The sequence below is a fragment of the Crassostrea angulata genome, chromosome 6, assembly GCF_025612915.1.
Source record: "Crassostrea angulata isolate pt1a10 chromosome 6, ASM2561291v2, whole genome shotgun sequence".
In the NCBI taxonomy this organism is placed as follows: Eukaryota; Metazoa; Mollusca; class Bivalvia; order Ostreida; family Ostreidae; genus Magallana; species Magallana angulata.
The window spans coordinates 9251104-9272904 of record NC_069116.1 but is presented as its reverse complement, the minus strand read 5'-3'; the positions used below and the strand labels follow the sequence as shown (position 1 = coordinate 9272904).

The 21801-nt window shown below is 33.4% G+C and overlaps 1 protein-coding gene across 11 annotated transcripts in view; it reads left to right on the top strand.

Moving 5' to 3' along the window:
- LOC128187141 (uncharacterized) overlaps positions 1 to 21232 on the top strand; it is a 52601-nt gene extending 31369 nt beyond the window's left edge. For 3 of the 11 annotated variants that reach the window (XM_052857365.1, XM_052857366.1, XM_052857367.1), the window contains 4 exons: positions 19142 to 19397; positions 19983 to 20217; positions 20386 to 20449; positions 20684 to 21232. In XM_052857365.1, coding sequence (XP_052713325.1) covers positions 19151 to 19397; positions 19983 to 20217; positions 20386 to 20449; positions 20684 to 20989 — 852 coding nt within the window. In that variant the 5' untranslated portion in view covers positions 19142 to 19150 and the 3' untranslated portion in view covers positions 20990 to 21232. Of the gene's footprint in view, positions 1 to 14475; positions 15663 to 19141; positions 19398 to 19982; positions 20218 to 20385; positions 20450 to 20683 lie in introns of those variants that run through there. The other 8 variants (XM_052857370.1, XM_052857371.1, XM_052857364.1 and 5 more) reach the window with 7 other exon arrangements.
- Positions 21233 to 21801: the final 569 nt, after the last annotated feature.

Here is a 21801-nt window from a genome sequence, read left to right as displayed (position 1 = left end):
TGTTTGGTAGTTCTTTATCTACTATGTACGCAATAATGTCTTCAAAATCAGAGTCATTCTTTTGAAATTCTATCAACTCCTCTTTCGAGACTGTTGATATCTCATTCACACAAGCCAGTGGATCAAAATCTGTGTAAATGGCCTCTGCCTGAACCTGCATGTTCTTTGTCTTGATCTCACCCTGGATCATAGCAATGTTTTGTTCTTGTGGATACTCACGTCTACTGAGAGCATCTGCATTTGAGTGTATTCTACCCTTCTTATGAGTAATATCGAACTGATAACCCTGAAGGAATATAGCCCATCTATCCAATCTGCTATTTGTTTCTACCTCTTTCAATTTCTTTACAAACGTGATTGCACTATGATCTGTGAAAACCTGAAATTTCTTATTTGCTAAATAAATTCTATAGTGTTTGATTCCCTCTACTAAAGCTAGGCACTCTCTATCAGATATCGACCAATTTCTCTCGGCCGGTCTGAGTGCGCGTCCACCGTAAGCTACAACGGTCTCTCGCCCTTTAGCATCTTTCTGTCCCAAAATGTAAGAAATTGAAAATCCCGAAGCATCCGTGTACAAAATAAATGTTTTATTGAAATCAGGGAATGCCAAAACGGGTGCTTCAGTAAGTAGTTGTTTGAGTTTGTCAAATGCCTTTTGACACGGTTCGTCCCAACAAAATTTTGTTCCCTTAACAAGTAGCCTATTGAGGGGGGTAGCAATGTCTGCAAAACCGTGAATGAATTTGCGGTAATAATTCGCAAGTCCCAAAAATGCTCTGATGTCAGTTGTATTTTTCGGTTTTGGGAAAGATTTGACAGCTTCTACTTTTGACATATCTACAGAAATTCCATCTTTTGAAATAACATGGCCTAAATATTTCACTTCCTTGACAGCAAAATTACATTTTGATGGTTTGAGGCGCAAATTTGAAATAAATGTTCATCAAAATTCTTTGAGAACATGAGAATGTCGTCCATGTAAACTAGTGAATACTTCCAGTTTACATCACGAAGTACATCTGACATCACAGACATAAATGCGCTGGGACTTCCCTGTAAACCAAAGGGGATGCGCTTGTATTGGTACAAACCTTCATGACATACAAATGCCGTTTTGTGTTTTGTTCTGGGGTCTAGATTTAATTGCCAATACCCAGAGAACATGTCAAGAGGTTTGAAAATTTGCGCATTGCTCTCTCCCAGTGTGTCAATAATATCTTCCATGCGCGGCAACGGAAAATTCATTGGTTTTGTTACCGAATTTAACTTCCGGTAATCTACGGCAAATCTGTAATCTCCGTTTTTCTTCCGAACAAGAACTACGGGACTTGACCATTCGCTGGTTGACGGTTCAATTATGTCGTTGTCCAATTGTTCCTTGACTTGGCGCGAAATTTCCGCGCGTCCTCGCGGGGATGCGCGGTACGGTCTTTGTCTAATCGGATTAGCGTTTTCCGTGTTAATTATATGCGGATGGCGATTTGATTGACCTAACTCTGATAAATCTTTGGCAAAGACGTCGCGATTTTGACCAAGCATATCTAAAAGTTTTTCTTTTTCACTAATTGACAAATCACACTTTGAACAATCAATACCCATGTTAATTGCTTTTTGAGCGTTTGAAGTTTTGCCTTGCTTATCTGAAAGTGACACACAAGAAACCTGTTTGTTTTCATTTCCAATTTCTGAAGTAACATTTTCAATTTCATAGAATTTGCGTACAGATAAGTCTTTTGATAAGTTAATTTCTGAATTAGTCGGGTTCATAATTCTTGCTACAGATTTGTTGTCTTTCATTTGAACCAAGCAACTTGCTCCTACAACCGAATGAGTACCAGTCAGTGCGGAAATGAATTCCGCACTGACTGGTACTCATTCGGTTGTAGGAGCATGACCGGCAACCCTAGCTTTGACCTTGTTTAGATGTTCATTGCTAGAAACGGACCCAACAACTTTTTGTTTTTGACGGGGCTTCGAACGTTTGAATTTGGATGGACACATTCTTGCAATATGCCCGATTTTCTTGCATAATCTACACATTCTAGTAATACAGCGACTTTGTGAAGGAAAATGGTCACACTTACCACAACGAAAGCAGGGTGTTCTGTAATGTTTGGGCGGTTTTCTCTGTTGATTTGCACAATGAGACACATTTGTATTAAAAGACACAGATTCGCACTTTTGATATGGTAGCACATTTTGAAAATTTTGATTTACACACACATTTTCTGAATTTTGATAAGGTGGCACTATTTGATTTTCTTGATCACAAACTTGATTCACACACTCTGTATCACGAAGCACTTTATTTGATATTTCGTCGACCCTTTTCTGCAGATTTTCAAACACCGAATTGATCGCTTCCACTTCACTCGCCTCCACTTTCTTCTTTCTTCTCTCTGCAACCTCAGCAACTCGGAGACGCTTTTCTATATCCTGTGGTGTATTCCCGTCGTCATGTCCAACGGCGTGCATGATGTACTCTGGACGGGTATGGAACATGAATTTATCCATCAGGAATCGGTCAGGCAATTGGCTTCTCCTTGCTAATTCTGTGACGTCATTCATGTAGTCTGTAACATCTTCGTCTTTGCGTTGTTTGCGTTCAACAGCTTCATCGTATGCTACTAATCTGTCCGCATTTGTAGTTCCATACTTTTCAAGAAATGCCCTTGGTAAAGTTTCTTTATTCGCTTTCATTTCTTCTGGTAGATACTGATACCATAGTAACGCATGTTCATCAAATAGTAGAGGCAGGAACTGTAATATTTCTTCATCGTTGTGTCAAGTTGTCGTCAAGTTGTGTCGCTTTTGCAAACAAGTTAAACTGAAAAATCCATTTTTCGGCATTTTCTTTAAAATTCCCTTTAAACTTGGCTGGCGCGAATTTCGAAATATCCATATTGAACTTCATCTTCACTGCGTTTCAGGCGTTGTCCGTTCAGTTGTCCGTAACTTTTCGTCCTACCGTTCTTATACGTTTCCTCATGTCTAGGTTGAAATGTCTATTTTTCCTGTGAGAGGTACATCTTTGGGAAATCAGGATACTCCACCAATTATAACCGCCGGTTTTGTACCGTATGGGGTATTTTCCGTACCGGGCGATTACTAGGGAATTAGCTCAACACTCGCTGTATTTTCCACATTTATTCCAGTTAATAACACAATTATACAAACAGTTACTCTCCACTCCGTACACATTAAAAAGGGGAAACTCGCTTTCAAATAATTCTAACTTAATGTTAACCTACATATGACAGTGAGGGAAAACGTAACGGATTAGACGGACGACTTGTACCTTGACTCTTAACCTCTAACTATCGAACTCTGACCCTCTACTCTCTTAGACTAACTCCAATCATCTCTAAAACATATAATAATATTTTACTGGCGTGGCCATCTAAATAATTGACATGTATAAATCATCCAATCAGAGAATATTTCTTTATCCCTAAACTGACCATCTCCCAGGTAAACGCCCATTTATTCAACTGCGTTAATCCGCTAATTGTTATGTAATTGCATTAACTCTATTAGTGTCAAACATACATTTCTTAGCTGAAACCATTGGCCTTCAATCCTGTCCTTCTATTAAGTATCTTTCCCAAAGCTACACTTGATTACTTTGATGTCCTATTTCTTTGTTACAGTTAAGGCGTTTGATAAACATTAATTTACATTCTATCACATCACAGTCAAGAGGAATTTCATTAAGAAGAGTGAATAACGTTAATTTACCAACAAGCTAAACTATAGAAAATATTCGGAACATGTAAAATATACATTTTACATGGTGATACAAATATAAGTATTGCTTTCTTAAAAGCTTGCATTACTCAACTTAGTATATTATTGGAAGCATTCTTAGTTACCTAAGCTGCATATATGTACCAATGACAATGAACTTTATTCTCAATAAACTGTGTTTACAGTGTAGAGAAGATACAGTACATGTACACGCTCGGTCTGTATCCCGGAAAAATTGACTACCATCCGAAATTTTTCATACAAGGTCTACACACTTGCAGCTAACATTACCTTTAAAAATACATTTTAGAATTTGCCGCTGTTTATAAATTCATTAAAAAGACGCGCAGAATCAAGTGGTAATATGTCGTTTGATATGGGATTTATGACGTCTATTTATATTGTTTTCATTAAAATTATTTCAAGCTTGTGGGTGGAATGAAATCAGTTTCACATGTTATATGACATAAAGATGTCCTCTCCCCACCTTTTCTCGCAGCAACTATTTTTTTTAAATTTACATACAAAAATTGAATTATCATGGAGTTGCCCCCCCCCCCCCATTTTGGTAGCATGTAAAAAAAAATGGTATGAAAATCATGAAATTATGGGTGAAAGGACGACTGCACTTATGGGCCCCGGTGAAAAGTGAAAAAATGAAGAATCAAATTAAGCATATTTTTTTCCCTAAGATTATCTATTGATATCTATTCCATAAGAATTAACAAGTTTTAGCGCTGAAATTATTGTTTATGAAAAGCACGAAGCTTTAAAACATAGTAGGGGTCAGCAGACATTCGTGATTTTGTATTATAATAGTAAATCGAGGACAGGCATTCATTTTAAAGCCTTTGTTTACTGTCAGCCTAACCGAGTACAAACTTGTGGAAAAGACAATATACGCATTATACAATTAGTAAACTCCTGTGAAAGTAAGAAGTTTGTACTCGGTTAGGCTGGTACCTAAAAAATCAAAAATGTATGAAAATTTCAAGGTTTTTCCTATAGCAAGCGAAATCTATTACCTGCGTGACCCATGTTTGAACTCACGCATGGAATAAATTATTTCAAACAATCACGTGGTTTCTATCCAGGTAAACGTTTGTCAAATGTGCTCACTGTAAATCATTGACACGTTTTAGATCGCTTTCCTTCATCTTTGTATGGTCAGGAATGTTTGTTTGTCACTATGGTAATATGCAACTTCAAAGCTTCATTCGATTTTTTTTTCAGACGTAAAATAATGCATAAAGTATAATTCAGCAAACGCGCCAATCGATCCACCAACAGAGCAATGTTGATTTGAATGTCTCCTCCCTCTGATTTAAATAGACACAATTCGAGTAGATTCGGTTCGATTTTTCCGTATTTAAATTATTTATAGGCATTTAAAAATCCTCAATTTTTTTAACTGTATTCTAATTTTGGTAAATTTAAGCGTGCATATAAATCAGAAGTATCCATGAGTGCTTAACTATTATGAGAAAAAAGCAATTTGATGATATTTTCTACATATAAACGGCACTGAAAAAGGGCCCATTCTCTATAGCTTAAGTGCACTTGTTCTTTTGACAATTTTGAAAAATTCAAAATTCTTCTTTTTTTCTTTTTTTGCTTGTCAAGATTTGTTGGATGAGTTTGCCCCCCCCCCCCCCCACTTTCAAAAACGATGCTACGTGTCTGGAAATTACTCATTTCTTTATTCCCTTCTTTAATAAACAAAACAAACCAACAAACATAACCGATCCAGATAAATATAATTACATGTATCAAAAATAAACTTCAAAAACAAACTACACATTCATCCATCACCCACAATATTTGTCATTGTTGTAGACCCGTGTAACAATCTGTTAAGTAGGTGCTTGCACGACAAGGAACCCCTTGCTAATCTACATTTTCATTAACGCATACCAAGAAAAAATATATTTTGATTTAGTTTTGAATTTCTTTTGATGTAAAAAACAAGAGGCCCAGGGGCCACATCGCTCACCTGAGCAACAATTGCCTTAATTCTGATCAAATTAGCATTACAGTATCAAAATATCTTGACAACTGAGTACAGTAGATCTTGCTAAAAAAATTGAAAATCTGCCAATTTTTATCAACCTCTTATTTTTTGGTAAATACCAAGCCCCTTTTGTTGTTGTACCTGTAAGAAGATTTGTCTCTATTCCTATATACCCCCCCCCCCTCCCCCCATTTCATGGCCCCATTTTTCTCTAGGGAATCATGGTTTCATCAGACTTAAATCTGCATAACCTTTGCTTTCACACTAAGTACTGAGTTTTGAACCGAACACTTTCCCAGAATAGTTTTAAAGATTTTCTCTTCATATTCCTATGTAAAAATTCAAACCGCCATCACGGTCCCGCCCTATCACTAGGGACTGTGATTTTGCAAACTTGAATTTACACTACCCGAGGATGCCTCTACACAAGTTTAAACCCTTTCTGGCCAAAAATTCTTTAAAAAGAAGATTTTTAAAGATTTTCTCTATATATTCCTAAGTAAAAATTCATCCCCCATTGTGGCCTCACCCTACCCCTGGACTATTATTTAAACAAACTTGAATCTATACGATCTGGGGATGCTTCCACTCAAATTTGCTTTCCTGGCCTAATAATTTTGAGAAGAAGACTTTTAAAGATTTTCTCTATCTATAAAAATTCATCCCCCATTGTGACCCCGCCCTACCCCCAGGGACCATGATTTGAACAAACTTGAATCTACACTTCCTAAGGATGGTTACATGCCAATTTGAGATTTCTTGGCCAAATATTTTTGAGAAGAAGATTTTTAAAAGATTTTCTCAATATATTCCTATGTAAAACTTGATCTCCCAATTGTGGCCCCACCCTACCCCCGGGGATCATGATTTGAACAAACTTGAATCTACACTACCTGAGGATGCTTTCATTTCAATTTGAACTTTTCTGGCCTAATAGTTTTTTGAGAAGATTTTTAAAGATTTTCTCTATATATTCTTATGTAAAACATGATCCCCCTATTGTGGCCCCACCCTACCCCCGGGAACCATGATTTGAACAAACTTGAATCTACACTATCTGAGGATGCTTCCACTCAAATTTGAGCTTTCCTGGCCTAATAGTTTTTGAGAAGACTTTGGCTCAGGTGAGCTAAAAAAGGTTAAGTTTACAATGCAATAAGTTGTTAAAGTTGGTTTCTGGAAGAAGAGACTTTGAAAATTTTCTTAATAAATATTGAAATTTTTTTTAGTTTTTTAATCTTTAGTTTTTAAGATCTGTGTACAAACATAGAATTGTGAGCAAATCTCTGTATCTTGCTTATAATTCGAAGCTTAACACTCAAATATGGTTAGTAAATAGAAATTGTAAACAATTATATAAAACACAAAAAACATGCACTATAACAAATAAAGAACACAATTTATTTTTTCGAAATGAATCATATATATACATGTACATGTATATACCTACATATTTCCGACAGCGATATCAAACTCTATTTAAACTGAATAAACTCGAGAAAATGCCGAGCATCTCAACAAAACCTATTGCATTGATATACCATTACGCAAAATATAATGCCGAATTACCGATAGAATGAATTGTATTTCAGTACTTTTTTGATACATCAGATTTTGCTTAATTTGCGCAGGTAAACAGTTAACTGTTTGATTTACCGAAGTCTCTGTTTGATTTGATACGTAAAAATCACGAAATACAGACGATAGTTCCCAGGTTACAAAGCATAAATAATGAAAACGAAACGAAAATCAGAACAAGCTAACACCAACGTCATGTGTGAAAACTGTCAACGCATTGAAATATTTAGCCTCAATTTACTTCACAAAATCGGCACAAATACATTTTGCATGTTTCAAAACTCTCCCTTCATTCGCGAACTGTTGCACAACAAGCAAATTCATCATAGTCAGATCGACCCTTTTTCGTATAATGTCATGGCTGCTTTAAACAAAGAACCTCGTTTTAGATGTATGGAATACGAGTCTTGGTAAAATGGGTACGCAAACCTGGGCCGTGGCAAAATAAAAGCCGGGGCAGATCGGCAATCGTCAATTCCAAATACGCATTATTTTGCAGCAATATTTACAGCAAATACAAATATACTGGTCCATCAAATATCCTGAAATTTTAATGAGATTGGCAGATTAATAACTGCCAATCTTTTGTTTTGCCCAAGCCAAGTCTTGTCTACCCATTTTACCGAATGCCGAATCCGAAGCTATTAAACTGATTGAAACACGCCTTTCCTTTATTATTATTTTCGTAATAACTCAGATTTGAAACATAATTAGACCGACGGACAAAAAGTGATCAGAATAGCTCACTTGAGCTTTCAGCTCAGGTGAGCTAAAAAAGAGAAGAAATTGGTTCTCAGTCTCTCTTTATGCCTGTTTGTTAGCGGTTAATCCAAGTTCATTTTGAATATCCTTTTGTAATTTAAAAAATGCGATGTAATTTTTTTTTTTCATGCAATATTTCGGATAAAGCAATGAAGAGTTGTTTCTTGAAATTTTATTAGACCATAAAATTGTAAAATGCTAACATTGAAAATTGTGCCCGATTTCTTTTTTTTTTAAGGTAAAACTTTATTGATTTAAAAAATGATTCTTTGAGACAAACAAATTGACATAATCAATAAAAGTTTGACAATCTCTAACTGCAGGTCTGTAGCTTTTAGTCTGAAAAAGAATCGGATGGACGACCTAGGACACAGATCGTTCATCCAAATTTCTTGAAAATTGCCATTTCTTTCGTACGCGGACGCAATACTCACCTAAATGGTTCGTATCTTAAGTTTTAAGTTTTAACTGCTTTGAAAGATAATATTGGTTTTCTGATAATTATGAACACGAATAATTAAATAAAAATGGTTAAAATTACAGTAAAATTACCGGCACCGGTCTTCTCCATGCGCGGATCTAGAAGGGGAAGGGTCCCTCCCCCCCCCAGCGAAATTTCTTTCAATTACGTGTACATTATAAACTTACCAAATATGCCTCGGACATCCCTTGGCAAACTCAAAAAACCGTCTGACTTTTCAACCCCCACCCCGGACAAATTTTCTGATCCGCGCATGTTCCCCCTCCTCGAAATACAAAATTATTCTTCAAAACCCCCTGTAAAATTTCCAGGATATCCGCATATATACTAAGAGATTCATTGGCGCTTGCGTTCGATAAAAATGCGTGTAAAACGTTTGCCAATGGTCTTTTAACCTTCGTACCGGGCATAACCATAGTCCCACTCTGTGAATAAAATGCGGCGAATCAAGCTAGAGACAACGTGTTAAGATCTGTATTTGCTTATAGACATGTACTATCATCGTGCAAAAGGCACTGTTCAATTATAATTTTTTTTTACTTGTAAAATTCAACATCTGTTTCGTATATTTTTTTTCTCACAGTTTATTTCTTACAAAGTTACTTTTTTATTTAGTGATTGACACTTTTCAGACTTTAAATGTGATTTCAAAGAGACAGAGTGTCATGTCTCAGGGACTGTTTATCTCTTAAAACAACATTGTGCAATTATCAGATTTTCATTTCTTGGACATCAAAGACTCATTGAGTTTATTTAATTATTTTATATCTGTGAACCTTTCACTCAGCTTACTTATATCATTACCTGTCAATTTATACTCATTGTTAAGCTTCTTATAAATAGTTATGTACAATTGTCAATGCGCAGTCTGGAATACGGCGGCCAGCCCCGGCTACGTCCGACTCTCCCAGAGTCTTGAGTCCGGAGGCCACTACTGGCCATATCCGACTTGCTTGTAACATGTCTGTCTGTTAAATTGTTATAATGTTGCCATCGTTGAGTCTCGTCCAATTAATGTGGAATCCTGCATCAATTGCCTGTTTATTTCTCTGGAATTGTATACTGGTGGACCTTCGGGAATACGGCAAACCTACCCTTCGTTTTAGCTTACAGCCCACAGCGCGCCACAACCTTATACCTTATAGACTTTACGCCAACATTCCCTCACCTGGTTCGTACTGCACACGACCGATGCAGATCCAGACGAATTCTCTAGCACCGTAAAATCTACGCGGTCACAGAAATATTATACAATTATTTGATGCTTGAGCAGTCAATAGATCAGAATATTTTTCCCGAGGTGCAGGGAACAGCTCAGTATGATCTGCCCGAGGCATTAAATAATTGTTTTATTACCTAATTCCTTTTTTAGTTTTCGGGGTTTAATTTGCATATTGCAGATGGTTTTTAATACAATTTGCATATTGCAGATGGTTTTCGTGCCATTATGCAATATACTTAGATATTTTTTTTCATCTTTTACATGCACAGAACCTGTTGCATGCATTACAACATCTCAATTTAATAGTAGTTTAAACAAAAGAAGGGGGCTTAAACCCATTAGATTTTAAATAGTCTTTTACCTTATTTGAGGCTTTAAAGCTGTTGATTATTTGATACTCCATTTTGATAACATTGAATTTGGTTTCACCAAGTACTAAAAACAACGTCTATGTAAAGGAATATACATTCCCGGAGAACTATCGAAAGGATGTAACATTAACATACCCGCGTTCTGAAATACGTTGCCGGTCCAATAGATTGCAGTCTATTGACCGGCGGTCCAATAGATCGCAGTCTATTGACCGGCAGTTCAAAATAGACGCAAATATTTAATTGGTATTAAAACAACAAAATCCGTTTGATTACGTAATAAAATACTTTGTTTCTCAGTGTTTGTACATCTGATATTGTACTATGGTCAGCTTTAAATTTTTTGTAATACGTCACAAGTATGACGCAGCTACGAAGGAAAACCTAATCGTTGTTTGCAACGAGCTCGTCTCTAGTTTTACTTACTCTTCATAAAATCAATTAGCTAAAAGAAATATGTTAACATAAACAATAAAATGCTTTCTTTGATGATTCATGCTGGTTATGAAGGTAGCGATCATTGCAGAATTTTTTTTACATAATCCGCTACGCGGGTTATGTATTTTTTCTGCAATGTCGCTACCTTTATATCCCGAATGAATCATCAAAGAAAGCATTTTATTGTTGAAATATACGTACTGTGACAGAGTCATGAAACATTCAGGGAACAGCCATATTAACAATTGATTTTGTTCGCTTCCGCGACTAAAAATATGGTGCCCGAAACATTGTCAAAGTTTTTTAATTGACGAATAGATATGATTTAATTAACGATTTTTTAAATTAGTAAATATTAAATTGATTATGTAAGTTTGAACGTTTCATTTAATTTAACAATAATGCATAATTATATATATATACTCAAAACGCATGATGACGTTTATATTTGTGCGCATGAATTCGCATTAAGTGTATTCAAAGAAAATTGAACATCGCAGATTTCCAAAGCAATCACAAGGGAAAGTACACACTGAATGTAAATATTGTTTACGAAGTATCTATTTCAGCAATTTATGAAGTTTCATACCATTTGATTGCAAAGAATCTTTGCTGTCAGTTTTTAAAAACAGCCTGTATCGTTATTGAAATGACTCTTAACTACTTGACATCTAGTTTTTTGTCCACAAATAAAAACATTCAATGTCGTTTTTTTTTTTATCAAAGTTGATGTAGTTTGCTCAAAATTAATCATTGCATTGGCAAGAACAACGTCATTTCTTTGCAAGTGTAAATTTCGTTGATTTACATGGCTAACGATTTACCAAGATATTAATGAGTTACATTGTTATTCTCTATTTTTACCGAGTAATTTCTCCTTTATTTCTTAATATTTACATTTTAATAAATTTTAAATTTACAAGTAATTTACATAAGTAGTTCTCAAACAGTGATTTCTATGTTATCGGTTAAAAATTGTACTTCTTAAATGTTGTCAAAACACCATGTTTTATAATTATACAACAAAAAAGTTGACTTTATTGTTAAAAGCAACATTTCAACAATTATTTTTCATGGATTATATTTTCATGCTCGTCGATCTCATCTCAACAGTCTCTGTGCTAAACAGTTTAAACTGGTTTTACAAATCAGCTGTTCTTGCTATTACTAATTTACCCCCTCCGTGATATGCACTTTATATCGATTTATTTAAGTAAGCAATTGATTTCTTCAGTAAGGGAATGTAAATATAAGCATTAAATGATTTATTTTTGACGTCGTCGTGTCATTAACTGCCGTCAGGTGAGCAGACAAATTATCATAACGCGCTAACGCGCTTTATTCAATTTGTCTGCTCACCTGACGGCAGTTATTGACAGGACGACGTCAAAAATAAATCATTCAATGCTATAAGAAACCGATCGATTGAGATTGATAGATCTATAGAACGCGAGAGGGTTAAACTCTACACGACCCAGTTCTAACCAGTTTGTCGATCGGTTTAAACCTTCAATATATATACGGACTGCACCAAATAATCCTGATGATGTCGAGACTCAAATTTCTTATAAGGCTGTTTAGCAAATTTAGCAAAAGTGTATAAAGAAGACACCAACAACCGATGTAAAAATAATTAAAGTTACGATTTATTGAGGTTTGCGTTTTAAAACATTAACAGTGCCTCTATAACAGTTTTTGGAAATGTCTTTTTTAAAACAGCAATATAATTTAGATAACATACTATCTTTGTTAGTGCAGGTGTCGTTATTCAGTATAATCTTTTCAGAAAACAGTACATCTTGTCTCTTTGGTGCTTTGTCATTATGACGTGGCATCCTCTCCTTTAAGTGTAACATATCCTAAATCATCTCCACACGGAAAGGATACTCATGTATTGCACTTCTCAGATGACCTCATTATTGTTGAAGCTTGACCGCTTAATCACGAATAAAGGCCTACATTACGGTAAATTACATTTTTCTTAATTTTTGTATAATTATTTCACTCATTTTATAATTAAATATGTCATTGTAAAAATGACTGTTTTCCAAAACTTAAATTTAGAAATATACATAATAAAAAGTATACTCGGTCTTCATAGTTTAATATTTTTAAATAACTAGCGACATTGTAAGTTTGTATTCGTAAAAATAAAAGGCTTACGTCGTAATCGTAAATGTACCAACTCTACTGTTTAACATTGTATATTCTCTTTTAATGATTCTATCAATTATGAATGACACTGAGTCTTATTTATTGGAAATATTAATCTCGAATTTTAAGTCATGGAGGAAAGCTACGAAACTACACAGTGTTCATATGAAAACGACTGCAGAAAATGTTCTTCGATTTACATGAGGACTCCCGGAAATCTATATATTACACGTGTGACAGAAAATTGCTATGTTAGTCACATAACACCTCAGAATAATGTAGCCGTGTTCTTCAATAACAATCGAACTTCTCAACACTTCTTTGGCGACCGCTGTTGTGAGGGTGAAAAACAAGTTTTCTTTAGAATTGGTATTTATATATACTTAAAAATTTCAACATTTATTCTATAATGAAGCTGCGAATAAATAAATAAATGAATAAAATAATTTAAGGTGTAATTTTTTTAAAAATTAAATATGTTCATTAAATTCTTTCAGAAACTGTATATACGGGTGTTGAAACGACAAAGGAAACATTTCAAGAAACAACAGGCGTTTATGTTCCTAAAATAACGATACCAGAAGACACTTCATCGTCTGATATCACGCCATCAACATGGTTGCTAATTTTACTTGGAACATTTGGATTTCTGTTCCTAGTGGCCTTTATCTTAATCATCAGAATGTGTTGTACAAGGTATGGTTATTAAGTGATTTAGTATGCGGGAAATTGTTTCAAAGGCTGTGAATAACATGAATATTAAAAATACCCCATAGAAAGCAATAAAATTATTAAAAATAGAAATAAGAGTGTGACAATGCCCCTTCAATTCAATATAGCCTAATTTGCCAACACTATTCTTCTCAAATGATTAACCTTTCTTGTCGTAGATCAAAAAGATGCAAGACAGAAAGAAGAGCCATAAGAGATGCTGCAGTGGTAAAAATGGTGATTGTTTTTTTTTGTAATTTTCCTACTGTTGCTTACATTATGAACAGCCTTGTCTTACGTGAAAACTTATTTTTCATGATTTAAGGTAGTTGATTAAGAGATAAAACAATATACAGAGAATCATGGGCCAGTGCAATATCTTCTTCTTCTCAATCTATCTCAATCATGTTACCGGGGCTCTAATTGATTGCTAGAACAACCCTTAAAAATATTCCTATATGAATATCCTAAGTTTTGATACAATTACTGGGTACAAATAATATCAGTTTCGTACATCAACATTTGATAGACAATTTCTATTTACTTGCAATCTTATCTTAAAAGACTGATTAATCATATTGCAAAATTCACAAAATCTTCTCACTCCCTGAAGCAGTCATGATAATTTAATTTATGTCAATTAAAAAAAACCGCTACACACCGTGAAAGTATTACAAAATTCATAATGTTATACGTTCAAATTTTCCACGGATACGAGTTACCTAGTGATCGAGTTGTAATGAAATGTCTTGGTAGGAGTTGACCACAAACTTTTGCATACGACCCGACTACACCACATTTCTTTCTGCTCTCGGACACATCATACTCTTATAGAATCTTCTATAATCTATCTTCTTTAATTTTTAGTCTTCTATTAAATGGGTTCACAAGAGTAGTCATTCAAATTACACATATATGACATAGATGAAAAATGAAGTTTTTCCTACAAGTCATGCTTTTTTTTTTATCATTCTTATATTCTTTCCCTTCAGAACAACACAACGGAATACTCTACCATTGAAAAGACAAACGATTCATTGAGTGGTGGACAAGTATTGGTAAACTTCGGAAGAGATTGTTCTAACAGTCAAGAAAATTCTCCTTCCGATAGCAAGCATAACCTGCACGATGATGAGAATGGAGTGTATAACTCTTTATTCGAGATTCAAGAGAACACAGTGAAAAACTGCGATCAATTGTACAATCACATGTGTGAATTTGATTTTGCTTACAATGACTTTCATTTCCCTGAAGAATGCACGAGAGAAATGGAAAATGCTGAATATTCATGTATAGAAATTGAGAGGGGTTAACCAATTGTCATTGAATTATCATTTTTCGTCGGCATCGATTTTCCTGAATTTAATAAAAATATAGTTTAAAGTTTACGCAAATTCTTAATAATGATCATATCAATATAATGTGTTATTAAAAATTGAACCTCGATAAACAATTACTTTATTGATCAACTCATCAACAATATCTATTGGTATTCATCAAATATGGATGAATTTACAGTACACCCTCTTCCTTCTTAGATAGACAGGGCTGCGTTTTACAAAAGAACTTACGACTTACGACCAAATTAATGAATGCTAATAAATCACTAACTAATCACTAATCACTATTTTATTCTAATGGCTGTAAATATAATTATGGAAATCAAAATAGTTGTAAATAAATGGTTCTATGTAAAATTTGTTTATTAAAGACCATTCTACGAATCTAGAAATATTTAAGACTTTGTCGTAAGTTCTTTTGTAAAACGCAGTCCAGATTGATCATTTTGGGGGAAGATATTTTGTGCTTGCTACAAGTATACGGAGACTTGTGTTGTTCTATATCGCAATGGTTATTTATAGGCGTACATAATCCTACGATATAAGGAAGGAATTTTGTGTCTTCCAAACTGTGAGTAAATATAAATGATTCTGAATAGTCACTGTTTCATACATTACAAAATTCATATTACATCTATTTCACTTGTAAATTTTTTTTCCACCAAACTTGTTTGAAACGTACAAACACACAATTCTTTTCTTTTTGGCTGAAATACAAAATGTCGTATACTTACAGCGCATTTTAAGGATGTATGAGGAAACTGATCATAAAACTCATTTGTGCCGTCAGCTCATTGAGAAACCACAGTTTTTAATAGGAAGATCCGGAGAGAGCTTGTAAGAAGTAAGTTTTATAGCAAGTCCTTAGTTTTAACACAATTTGACTAGATATTTTGATGTTTATATAACTCTTGACGAAATGAAATTCTTTCTTTTCTTTTGATTAGATAATAGACGTCTTGGAAGACATGTCCAGTAAATGATATATTTTTATCTTATGAAAATTATTGTATAGGTGTTAACCTCTCTTTGTATTCAATGTCGCCTAATATAGTCCAGTCAATGAACAACATGACTCGTAATAAATTGCAAAAGAAAAAAAAATAAACGCATAAAAATGTTCATTAACAACTAATTAAAGATTCATTAAAAGTCGCAACTAATAACTTGCTGCATTGATAAATAATACGAACAATTGAATTTGTCTCTACGAAATCAAGTATGACTTATTTAGCCTTCCAAACTAAGATAGTTTATTTAAATATTAAAATATGACGTCATGCCACTACAGAGCAGAAGAGTCTTTCAGTGTGGATTCATAACGTATCAATGCTTTTTTTAAACGTTTAATGAAATATATAAACGATTTTTATCCTTGTTATGATTTTTTTTTGGGGGGGGGGGGGGTGTGACGATATATAACAGTATATACATGATATCCGTTATTTTCTAGAATTAACTTTATATTTGAATTGTTGCATAATGACATTTTTAAAACCTATTTGACAAATCTTTTTTCCATACTTCTTCCATGCGTCTTTGAACTAATCATGTAGAAAATGCAAAAAAATTTATTTGACATTCCAAACTAAATCTTGTAAAAAGTAATCCCGGTACTTATATTTAAGGTCAAGATCTAGTAAAATGCTTAAGTTGATATTTCTTTTCCGCGTACTTTATGATAATAAAAGAGTTATATAAAAATGGATTATTTTAACGACTTCCCATTGAAAATCCTATATAAAGTAATTTGATAGCAGTTTAGAAGAAGTCAAGAACATTCTATATTCAGGCTATAAAAAGACTATAGGCATTGGGGATGTTTCATTTGTCAAAAACGGGAAAATATAGCCCATGGTTATTAAGCATCATTCAAAGAATTCATATCTCAGATTTTAAAAATCTGTAAACTACTTTAAATTTTCTTTACAGGTTGAACCTAATTTAACATCATTTTAATCAAAGAGGGGTTCAATAGGTTGATTAGAGCAATATTAAAAGAATATATGGGTATCTTAGGTATTTATCATTATTAAAAAATGAACAAAACTCCTACATTTGTTACTTATTTCATTCATATTTTATAGAAAACGAAAGTTTAAAACATTATTTTTCAATTTTCACCAAATTATATATTTAAAGCCCGATAAACCATATCAAACAAAGCTATCGTTACATGCACGAAGCATTATTGAACAAAATTTTTTCTTGAATTTTATAAACAGTAAGGCATCTTTAATTTACAAAATATTGGCCTTGATTTCTTATTTTTTCAATTTTATCAACTATCTTTACATTAATTGTGTAAAAATTATGTGTTTTAATTTCATGACATCAAGGTATTCGGCTTGTATAAAAGCAGAAAATAGCAAATATGTCTTTCTATTTTGGCAATGCATTGATTCTATTAAAATCCGAATGAATCTTTATCAATTGCAAAAGGTAAACCTATATACTGGAAAAGTAAAACAGATACCAAAAAGTGCACGTGCAAAAAACATATATTTTAAAATATTAAATTACCGGTATTAAATTTCATAGTTCGACTTTCTGCAACTCTTTTAGTGGGTTATGTATTATTTCTGCGATGTCGCCACCTTCATATTCTGCATGAATCACCAAAGATAGCATTTTATCGTTTAATTAAAAAACAACAAAAAAAATCGACCAGGTTACAAGTTTTGCTATTTCTATTACTTTTAAACAAAGACATCTGGAATGGAATTCCATATTCTAATTTTACATTGAACTTTCCTTTGTTTTACGATGTCTTCGAATTGAATTTTTTTAAAGAAAATTTTTTTTTTCTTAAACAATCCTCTTGAATACAGACAAACGTATTAAAAAAACTTGAAGGAAAAACAACGCAGTTTGCAGTGCTTCAAATTTTCCAAGTAGTAAATATATACGTGACTTCTTCTCACTGAAAGAATTATAATCACAGAAGGCTTAATCATATTAAAGAATTTCCCCCTTTTTCCTGCATTGTCATTATCATGAGTATATGAACACATTAAAAACATGAAATCATTATCAATATTCTATTCAAACGGAGTTTGGAATATTATTCTGGTTTCTTGAATCAAATTAAAGGCTATAGATCCATTGCTTCGGTTTGTTTAGATAACATTCCTTAAAACATTATTAATTTGTTAGGTTCCGTTCCTAGTTGTTTAACGATTATGACTAAAGTCATTTGATTAACAATCAAAACTTGTAGTCAATCCTACCGATATAAAAAGACACAACATATTATAACGATTTTATTACGAGACCTCCCCCGAGAACCTATTGAGGAAATATGCTGAAAATGTAAATACATGAACATGTTTTACTGCAAATCTGCTTCAAATGCATGAAAATAATATAAAGGCCGACCTTACAGTAGGTATGACGCCGAGCTATTCTAAAACCACCTAATGAAACTCCTGTCAGAAATGTTTCTTAAAGAAACACATACTTCCTTCCGAATTCCTGTTACATGCAGATGTACTAGAATAGCTCGAGATGCATAAGTGACCCTCTTAATTTTTTTTTAGCACTTTATAATCCGTCTCTATATGTAATTAAAAAAAAGAAAAGCACGCCTTGTCTTTAATATTTGACAATAAATTATGCATGGTGTTAATTGAAAATTTTTAAACTTAGACAAAATAAGTTTTGATAATGTCACTCCAACAAGAATTTATTTATATTTTTTCATAACATAGATATCATCATGGCGGGCTAGTCATGTTAACCTAAATTAATGAGATCTCGAACCATGAACAGAACACTGTTTTTTCGATGCATAAAAAGAAGACGAATTATTTGCTCACGCCTCTATGTTAAATGATTAATTGCTGTCTTGTTTACGTTTAAATGATGCATAACATATCCATGGTTGATAACATTTACGAATGATAGAAAGCATAAAGAATAGATTGAAAAGAAATGTTTTCTTGTAGAATTAAGAGATTCTGACAAAGTCTTTGATTGCTTATAAAACAGACCAGAATGTGTTTAATTTTCTCTTGGTATATATTCATTAACGGAATAATTGAAGAACAGTATTATTTCTCTTCCTAGAGTAATGATATAATTTATAGCATAATTATATAACATAAAAATTTGCAAAACAAAAGAATGCAGAAAAAAGCTAAAATATGTGACATGAATGTGCTTTTGTTTTACAAAAACATTTTTGCATAAAGTGTCTTTCTATAAATGATTACAAATATTTTCCATATAAATTTTCAAAAGACTATAAATTTACATAATTGTGTCCATACAAATTTGACAAATAGAAATGATTCGAAGTACATGCTTTTAACTTATTTTCAGAAAAAAACCATGAAGACAGTAGAAAAATCTTGTAGCCCACGGAACAGCTGTGAGAAATGCAGTATGTTTAATGTGACACAGTTTGGCATAGAGAAAGAAAATACATTTATTCAGATCTCTGACAACTGTACCAAATATTATAAATATTCTTCTTTTGATCCATTTATCAAAGTTTACGAGGATGGAAAAACATTAAAATTTAACGGATCTCGCTGTTGTGAGGGAACCCGCATTTTATCGATATCAAACGACGAAGGTACTCAGTCTGTTTGTCTACAATAAAACAACATGAAAATATTTATTTCTACTGAAAATTCTGCTGATACTGTTTAGCAAATAAGACTTTAATAAGTAAGGTAAAAGAAAAAAAAACCCCGAAATGTTTTCTGTCTTTATAAATAAACTGGTTCAAGGCAAATAATAAAAGCGACCAATGCTAACAAATATTATGCTGCAGATAAGACTAATGGCCTTTTTAGCATTTCGAAAAGCTGAAAATCATCACAAAGATTTTGCTGGTTACTTTATATGTATGCTTTTGTTAATGATTTGAGAATTAAGGAATCGTTCTTTGAGAATAAAGATGTGATCAAGTACGGTTGGGCAAGATCAAATCTATAAATCCCTTTGGGCTTAATTGAATTTGATAATCCCCGACCCTAATTGATCAAGACCTTTCGTCTAAGTAGCCGCTTTACAGCACTGGTGTTGTATAGCATTGGTCGCTTGAATTGTATGCCTTGAACGAGTGGTCAAAAGCAAATCAAATCGGTTCGAATTTGAAGTTTATTTTTGTTACTTATTGATTTAACAGTTAATGAATTGCCATAATTTTGTGTAGGGGAGACAACAATTGACTCCGAATCGACAACAAGTGCTCTGACGGACAATATTACCGTTACAGACAATTCGAGCCTACATGTATCTACAGTTTCAACTGAAGAAAATTTTAATAAAACTGGGCCATTTTTATTAGATCCAAACTTGACGAAAACAATAACAATAAGTGTGTTGGTAGTGGCACTTATTGGAATAATCGCCATCTTTGGTTCTATACTGATAATTTGTTATAAAAGGTAGGTGTTAGAATATCACTTTATTTTTTTACAACGTCTTTCATCTTAGTTTATTTCAAAGCTATATGTCTATATGCAGTATTTAACGCTGTTTTTGCTACGTTCGAAACCAGACGCTAAGCTAAACAAGATCACTGCTATAAAATAAACCATCTTTTTTTTATTTAGACGATCAAAAGTTATTCAAAAGCGATCCAATCCTGAATACTTTGCAGAAAATCAAATATACAGTGTATGTTTTTTTTATCAGGCTCAGTTTTACTGCATGCTTTAGACAAAAACAAAATCGAAATTATTTAAATTCAATAATGACAATATGAGCCTTTTAATGAAGAATGACGCACAACTTTTTTTTTTAAATTTGTGTGACTGTTCACATTTCAAAGTTTATGTCAATATCCAGAACAACTTGTTTCTCAATAGTTACAGTATATTATGTTGACTTTTAAAATGTATAAATCTGTAGGATGGAGTTGCAGAGTACTCAACTGTAGAGGAATCGGCCATTCTAATGGAGTCCTTGACTCAGCACAGAAATCTACCAAAGATGGATGAAACACCTTCTGACAATTATTTTATTCTTGAATCAAATAAAAAGGGATACAATGCTGCGAAAGTTACACACTCAAATCAATCTGGACGACGCAAATCCCAGGATGAAATATATAATGTATTGCATGAAAAAGATAGAAGATCTAAGGAAACGGACGAGAATGCGTACAGTCATTTTGTGGATTTTAATGACAGTTTCTACAGCAGAACAGTTCATTGATGAATGAATCAGCAATATGGACACAATGGCTATCTGATCTGCATCTTTTACATTGCAATGCAGACTTTTTCCTGCAAGGAGTGGGTCCTATGCCCACTTTTAATAACTTTACTACTTTAACTTTAGAGGTTTAAATTTTCTATAGGACTGGGCTGGGATCTGGACCTCATCTGGCCATGTGTTAGAATTCAAATCAACAACAATATAGTACTATTTTATAAAATAAAAAACAAATAAAAGACACCATTGTGTGTTTTTTCCACGAAAAAGTAAATAGCAGTTGGAAAATATCATTACGTCTAGGAAGAAGAGGGCACACAAAACAACCTTAAGTCTGACACATTAAGTGTCCGACAAGGAAATGTTACATAGTACAGTGTGCTTCTTTGTGTTTATATAACATTTCAAAGAGACGACCAGGATGTGACGAGAGTGGTTTTTCACAGTAGATCGAGGACTTTTTTGCGTTAAAATACATTATATTTACATTTCACATTTTTTTGCTGGTAAATTGTGTTGAAAGCTACGGCAGTTATAACACTGTACACACAGGGTACTCAAAGGTTAAAATGAAAAGTTTTATTAAAACGTTACAAACGTTGAACGCTGTGAAATGCAACGTCACAAACGAAAATCAAAGTTCATGCTGTGGCTGTTACTATGGTTCTTCCATTAATTTGAACTTACCCATAGGATAAGATAGGAATCTTAAGGTATAAATCGCATTTGCAAACAAGGCAAGAAGTTAAAAAAATGTAAATATAAGCATCAAATCTTGATTTCTTGAAGTATACAGTCTCATAACTGCAGCG